A 7,694-nucleotide genomic window follows, 5' to 3' on the forward strand; every position below is an offset into this window, starting at 1 on the left:
TAATTGATCTGATCAGTGGTTTTCCACTTTCTAACAACTGCAGAGCCATTTGAATATATGGTCTTTGCAGAATCCCAAGCATCATATGCGGTCTACACAACTCATACCATAAATTATATTACAAACTCTGCACTTGTGTCAGATTAGTAGTGCTATATAAATATCTATATTAAGATAAAAGTCCCAAAAAAGGAAAAAAGGCTGTGCACACTAGCAATATTAATAGGGCTCAACGCATCAAAAATGTTAACAATTTATTAAGCTGTGTGACAACAAGGATGTTGGCAAGTTACTCCGACGCATTTCACGCAACACAGCACTGTCAAATGCTGTGTTGCGCAAAAGGCGTCAAAGTAATGGTTGCCAACATCCTTGATGTCACCCAGCTTAATAAATGGTTTTTAACCTATTTTTGATGTGCGGAGCCCTATTACTATTGCTGCTGTGCACTGCCTTTTTTTTCCCGTTTTGGGACTTCTATCTGCATATCAACTTCCTGGAAGCACACTACAGAGACAAGAAGCCTCTTCATCCTGCATGTAATACCCACACAGGATTTTTCTTCATTTGACTATGATCTTGGACGAAGATGAACTATTATCATTGCTCTAGGGGTACCAACTTATAAGTGGAGAGGAAAACCAGTCAGACCAGCTTTACAGGTAGACTGACCCCATTATCCACTTATTCCCACCTGCATTAGGTTCTCCCTATACCTGGAGCAGAATACTGATAGTTATATACTCACCACAAGATCATTTCTATACAAGTCCATCAAATACTTGTACAAGCATCACCTTTTGTCTCGACTCAACCAATTTATTACATACCCTCACCACCAGTCTCTGAACTTTTTGTTCTATGTTCACTTGTTTTTCCAAGTAAATCTAGATATATACATTAGAATTGATGGACAGAAGTTGTGAATTAGTTATTTTAGAGTCAATACCCCAAGATAAGATTTAAAATATGAAGCAATAAATGTTACTGAAATGTTATCAAACAGCTTAATGTCCGATTCTATAGCTATTTGAAAACACATACTGTCTGTATGAATAGAAACTTCAGCAAAATTCTTCTCCTTAATAGGAACCCAAATTGGGCTGTTGAACTTTATGAACGCAAAGTTAAACATATGCATAAAGTAAGAACTAACTTATATTTTGTGTGTTTTGGGGAAAGATACCTATTTTAACATCGCATAGGCAATTCTTGGTTCAGTTAAATGTTCTATATTCTTCAGAGTCCAAAAAATAGAGTAAATCCTAAATTATGAGCAAATATTTAACTTCAGCGTAATAGCTTATTAAAATAATTTGATTCTATAATAGAAAGCTGTGTTTTTCTTGCATGGGTTCCTCGTCATCTCATGGTAGTTCTGAAAAAGTTGTAGTTTATTGCAGTTCTTGTGATCTGAACTTCACTACAGAAATTCTGTTCTGCTGGATATATTCTGGTTATTACATTGAAATATGTATTAGATATAATGTAATTAAAAAAAAAATGCAATATGTTGATACGCCGACACCAATGTTTTACTCATGTCAAAAGTTTCCAACAGGACTGGTATGAAAGAGGGTAAAGTAGTGCAACTATTAGTATGCTACTAATTATCTTACAATCCAGATATGCATTTAAGAGTTAAGTCATATACAAACCCCCAATTGCTGCCATATTGATCACTGAATATAATATATATTCTGTGTAGCACTGTAGGGAAAGGGTAATGTAACGCAAGGTTCAAAAAAATATTAGTAGATTCTTGAACTCTTCTTTTGATTCATAATTCCACAAAGGCATAAGCCAGACCAGGTTTCTAAGGCAACAACCCAGCATCCTATTCATATGCAAATTAGGTGCATTCACCTGTGTGAATGGACATTGGTTATGCCTAAAACCTGGCATGGGTCAGGGTCCTTGAAGCATCAATTACTATGTGTGTGTGTGTGTGTGTGTGTGTGTGTGTGTGTGTACAATGGTGAAAATGATCCACGCCATGTGACACATTCTGCCATTTGAAAATTGATCATTCAATATGTTTAAGAAGTGGACCAATTTGGGCCCGAATGTTTAACTTAGTGCACTATTTATTTATGTCTTTGTTAGCGCTAAGTAGCTATACGAAACAGATTAAAGACAGGAAAACCAGCGTCGTGATCAGGGATAAACTGTATTTTCAGCTCAAACCGGACAAATGTGCAACTACAGACGGTCCTCGTTTATCCGCCGGAGGCCGTCCCGCAAACCGCCGTCGGATAACGAACGGTCGGATTGCGGGTCCATGTTAATCCATGGTGGCGAGCATCGGATGTGCGGTTGCAACGTCGGATAATGCGTTCAGCGGGCTGCATTACGCAGCATCTGATAAGCCATTTGACGGAAAACGGATCAGATACCAAGGACCACCTGTACACGATTGCATTAAATATCACAATACCAAAACAATGATTGAATATTTAACATACAATAACTAAGAAAAAATATTTTTTTCTGCTCGTTTTTTATACCATACAAGCTACCCAGTTCGAATCCATGGTGGTGTTTCATGAAGACATTTCACAACTTAAAAATTACAGATATCCATACATGCACTAGTCAAGGTTGTGTGCTTACTTGAGCAACGTGTATTGATTTGGAAATTGCAAGTATATTTGCGCCACTATTTTGGTGCTTGCATCGGTGTATAGAGTTTTCAGACAAAATACTTCCCTTTCTCAAACTAAAACACATGTCTTAAGATTGTGTTGATTCTCTTGTGATATCCCAAAATACCCAATTTAGATATAACCGAATAATAAATATAATGAAGGTGTGGAAACCACATACGGAACTTCATTTCAGCTTGTTGCACTCAAAAGGGCTCAATGGGAGATTTTGTGAGATCGTGCCCCGATCAGCACCATCACAGTTCAATAAATAACCTCCAAAGTGCCGAATTGTCTGGGCCATAGAACTAACTTTCATGTTGGTGAAAAATGAAACCTGCTAGTGTAATTCTAAAAATATTTTCAAAAGTTAACTGGAGTATTGCAGGAAAATATAGCCTGACTGGAAAACCAACAAGATTTAGTTTTTGCGCTAAGCTTATGTATTTGAACACGAGTAAATAGAATAATAATAATAACAACAACAACAACAACAACAACAGCATATTCTTGTATAGCGCTGCTAGTTTTACATAGCGCTTTACAGAGACGTTTTACAGGCACAGGTTCCTGCCCTGTGGAGCTAACAATTTATGTTTATGTTGCCTGAGGCACAGGGAGATAAAGTGACTCGCCCAAGGTCACAAGGAGCCGACACCGGGAATTGAACCAGGCTCCCCGGCTTCAAACTCAGTGCCAGTCAGTGCATTTACTCATACATAAAAGTGATCAATGTCTTTGATAACGCTGTATTGACAATGTACATTATGCAAAAATCTGGGATATAAGGCATTGTACACATACGTGACCCCCCCCCAATTTCTGGTGTTGAATACCACATATAATAAAAAAATTAAAAAAAAAAAGAAGGACACAAGTCTATGCCACCAGTTTTACTTTAAAAAGAAATAAAATCTACATCTACAGTGTATGCATCATTTATATTTTTTATTTACCCCTTTTATTTTAGTTGGTCGTGCCAGTTCAACTCCTAAAGAACAAAACAATAAATGTTGTGCTTATTTTCTTCCGGTCTCTTCCATTGAGTCATAAAGCACCAGAGGTATAAAGTACTCAAATATAAAGAATGGCATTACAAAAATGTGTGTGTGATAGATAAAGCTTTGATAACACAATGGCCTAGGCTTCATAAATATCACCAAGTCTTCATGCTCCTTATAGCAAATTAACTTCAATGGGTCCCCTTAAAAAAATATATATAAATATATTTTACCTTACCTGAACGAAGGGTGCCCCCTCAAACCTAGTCCAGGTATCCCCGTTTTTGAGATATTTGTTCTCTTGACAGTTTTGACACGCACAAAAAGATAATCCTCAAATAATCGCCACCAGGTCATGAATATAAAGTCGCAACATCCATAGAGACCGTTAAAATTGGTCGCCGGAGCAAGCCTGACCCCGCGGATAGGTTGTGTCCATCGGGAAAGTAAAGTATTATTGCCCAATGGACAAACCAATTTAGGAGCAGGAACTGGTGGGAGCCAAGGTAAGTGGACCACAGATCAGCTCTGAGGGACTCCCTGGTTCCACTAAATGAGATAAATATAAATATATATATATATTTTTTAAAAATATATATATCTGCTTTAAATTGCACATGATACCATATAGTAAAGCTGCACGTAAATTTTAAAGACCATAAGAGCACAAAGCAAATGTATAGCACTGTTTCATACATGTTCATGTGCTGTCGTCAAACAAGCACCAAGAATGATATAGATCAATAAATATTATTTTAAGAAGGTCAACATGAAAACTAGAAGTAAATTATACATCGTATGTGTAAATCGCTACAAAACGTACATTTATTCACAAGGATCTATCGCAAAACACGGTTATTTGTGACGGTGGGAAAACAACAGATGCGTCCATTTTGAATGCCACTCAAATATAGTGTATATTTTTGTGGAAAATAAAAAGGTCATTGGTTGTTCAAACAGCTACACTTTACTTTTACAAAGAAAGAAATTGACATTTTTGTATTGTTTATTATGGTTTACAACACAAATCAGTGAGCAACTAAAAAAAAAAAAAAAAAAAAAACAACTCCATTTTCACATGGCTCAGCAATCTGATTCCTCGCTACATTTCAGCTTTCTGGCACAGTATGATCAGTAGCATTTATGGCACTACTTTGCAGAATTAAATGCTAAAGAAAACACCACAAGTACCTTAACACAAACCAACTAAATAACTTCAATTGGGTTAAAAGTCTAAGTTTTACATTTTTATTACTTAACACATATACACATTATAAACATATACATATTGTACTTTTTGGTATTACATACAAATATATAAATCAAATACAAATGCCACATACCTGTTTGCAGAGGCCTCAGCACGAGGGACACACAGGTACCACCCCTGCTTAGCCATTCCCCGCCCTCTTTTTATTGCAACTAAACAGTTGTGGCACAAAAATGGCGCCTGGAACTGCCTGCCAGTGCATGCGCCCTGAACCCGAATATGCAAAAAGGAGGGGCTGGCCTTTGGTCACGTGCTTACAGCGGAGCTTGGCCCCTCCCACCCCGTGTGAAAGGGAGAGGGGGGTGGGGGGGAGCAGCGCAGACCTGTTCTCCTCAACTGAGCGGGCGCCATCTTGTTTACAGCGAGTAGGCTGGTAGCTAATGTGTTGGACGATAGCTGCCCCCCCCCCCCTATGTCGCGACATAACTCGACTGCACGTGATGCCAAGCGCTCGGGGAATACCTGTGTCTGGCGAGTTTCCGTAGTGCAGCCGCTTGGGGAAACCTTGTCGCTGACGAAGATCTCCCGCACAGTCACCGCTTCTGCTCCTCTCCTTCTCCCCCTTCGGCGCCCGTGTGTCGCTCCGGCATTCAAACCCCCGAGAAAAAAAAAACCCGTTGGCTCCGCCCCCCTTTCTCTCCCTTAACGTCACGCGCCCCGGCCGTTATGCAAATGAGGTCCATTGGAAGAGCTGCAGATTCGCCCAAGACAGTCACGCCCCGTTTTTTTTCATTTTCACCAATCCGAGGTCAGATTTTATTTACCAGCCGGGCGCGAGGGGTATTCAAATTAACAATAAGAAGAGAAAAAAAAAACAACGGTAGGTTGGCTACGCCCATCACGTGACTTTTGGCAGCTAGCAGTATGAGCAAGAGAGCCATTTAAGGTGGAACTGCACTGTTCTGCTCCCTACTATATCACTATTAACTATGTATTATGTTGTCCTGGATCTAACTAATACTAGTATTACTGTTGTAAAATAATTGGATTCAAATATTTAGTAAGAGCAAAAAAAAAAACACGTAAAAAATTGGCACTAACTTTTCCTGTCAAAAATGTGCGTAAAACGTTTAAATATAAACTGCTAAAATGAAATGGACGATATATATTCAGATATGAACGTTTTGTTTTTTTAGAAATAGTAACTGATTATTTTTGTGTGTGTTATGTCTGCGGTGGAGTCGCACAGAAATAAGTATTTTTCCATTAAAATGATGTTTGTAGGTGTAGAAGCCCCTCCCCGCTCCCCCAAACCTGGCAGATTTCAGGGCTCTCGGTGTTATGTGGGGGGTAGTTTCTTCTCCAAGGAGCTTACAATCGAAAAGGATGTGGTATTGTGGAGAAATGAGAGATACGAGGGAGAGAGTTCATGTTCAAAGACATTATTATTGCTTAATAATTATTATACACAACGCACTACTTTATATTGTCACAATTTATTCTTCACCCAAAGAGCATGCAATCAAATTTCGCCGCGTCAGGCACACAGACCAGTCCTGCCATTTTCAATAAATGTACATTACTTAACGTATGTGTGTATGTGTGTGTATATATATATATATAGATATATCAGTTACATTTTAATTTTCCCCTCAACGTGGAGATAGAGGATCTTCAGAGCAACCAGGCACCTAGTGCAGTCAGAACGGGAGAATTCACGTGGTTAAAATGAGGATTATGGTCATGTGATCGCTACACACGCGGTCACATGGTGAGGCAGGGTCTTAACACAGGTACCATGAGCCATTCAGCCATGGGAGGGTTAATGTGCCGTTTCTGCACAGATCCGTTGGCTTGGGAGGGGGTTTGATCTTCGGCTGCTCCCTTCTGTCTGACGTCACTGTGCGTTCTACAAGAGTTTGCACAGGCAGAGCACCGTCTCTCCCCCTCCCCTTATCTTTATTACCTCTCTGATAAGGACAGGGAGGATAAGGGGAAAGAAAACACTTGATTGATAAACACTCCCTCGTTCAGAGGCGCCCGAAGAAATACACTTTGCAATGAATTTCCAGAGAAGCCAGGTATGGCTTGTGGCATGGTTAGATTAGTTTAAGAAAGCCAAATGTTATTGAGTCAGCTTCAGCTTTGTAGCACTAATTTCAGACTCTTGTTTCGTGACTTCTGGATTTGAGAAAGCCAATTAGATGGTTAAATTGTTCATAAACTGATGGTTTGTTTTTGCCTGGTTGTGTGGGATTGCACTTTTAACCTGGCTGCTCTAGCTAGCTGAACGCTTGTTCTCGCACTGAAAATATATATATCCCATCGGTCCAGCTGGTGTTCAAAATATAAGGGATATAGTGTATGTGCACACTGGCTGTTAGATGGGTAAAGTTGAAGGGCACGAGAGAATAAAAGACATTTGCCCATCCCGTGTTTCTACATTCACTGCCATTGTCCATGCTTGTCATTTCAACGCATCATTGTGGTAAGATGATCAGTGTCACAAAGCGCCACTGATGTTTTGGCTCCAGGGTTCACTGGGTTAATATTTACAGCAACCAAGTGAATCAGGGCCCCTCTCCCCACCACGAACGGGAAAGAGCGCACAGCACAACCATACTGGCACAAAGGTGCACGCAGTTGAAGCATCGGGCTTATCTTCACCTGAAACGTTCCTTGGGTTTGGTAACTGCGCGGACGTTGCGGGAGTTAGAGCTAATAGAGCTGTTTATGGATCCACCCTCCATATTAAAGATACAGCACACTGTGACCTTTCCATCAACCGCCTAACGTCCAAATCTGACATTGACGGATACATCAGGTTGATCATGAGTT

At 39.8% G+C, this 7,694-nt stretch overlaps 1 protein-coding gene across 4 annotated transcripts in view; it reads right to left on the reverse strand.

Annotated features, from left to right (window-relative positions):
• The window catches only part of ATF7IP (activating transcription factor 7 interacting protein), an 87,704-nt gene extending 82,037 nt beyond the window's left edge, over nucleotides 1-5,667 (reverse strand). The window contains exon 1 of one of the 4 annotated variants that reach the window (XM_075573971.1): nucleotides 4,990-5,198. In XM_075573971.1, the coding sequence (XP_075430086.1) occupies nucleotides 4,990-5,045 (56 nt within the window). In that variant the 5' untranslated portion in view covers nucleotides 5,046-5,198. Of the gene's footprint in view, nucleotides 1-4,989; nucleotides 5,275-5,378 lie in introns of those variants that run through there. The other 3 variants (XM_075573965.1, XM_075573964.1, XM_075573969.1) reach the window with 3 other exon arrangements.
• Nucleotides 5,668-7,694: the final 2,027 nt, after the last annotated feature.

Source organism: Ascaphus truei, chromosome 17 (assembly GCF_040206685.1).
Source record: "Ascaphus truei isolate aAscTru1 chromosome 17, aAscTru1.hap1, whole genome shotgun sequence".
NCBI classification, from domain to species: domain Eukaryota; kingdom Metazoa; phylum Chordata; class Amphibia; order Anura; family Ascaphidae; genus Ascaphus; species Ascaphus truei.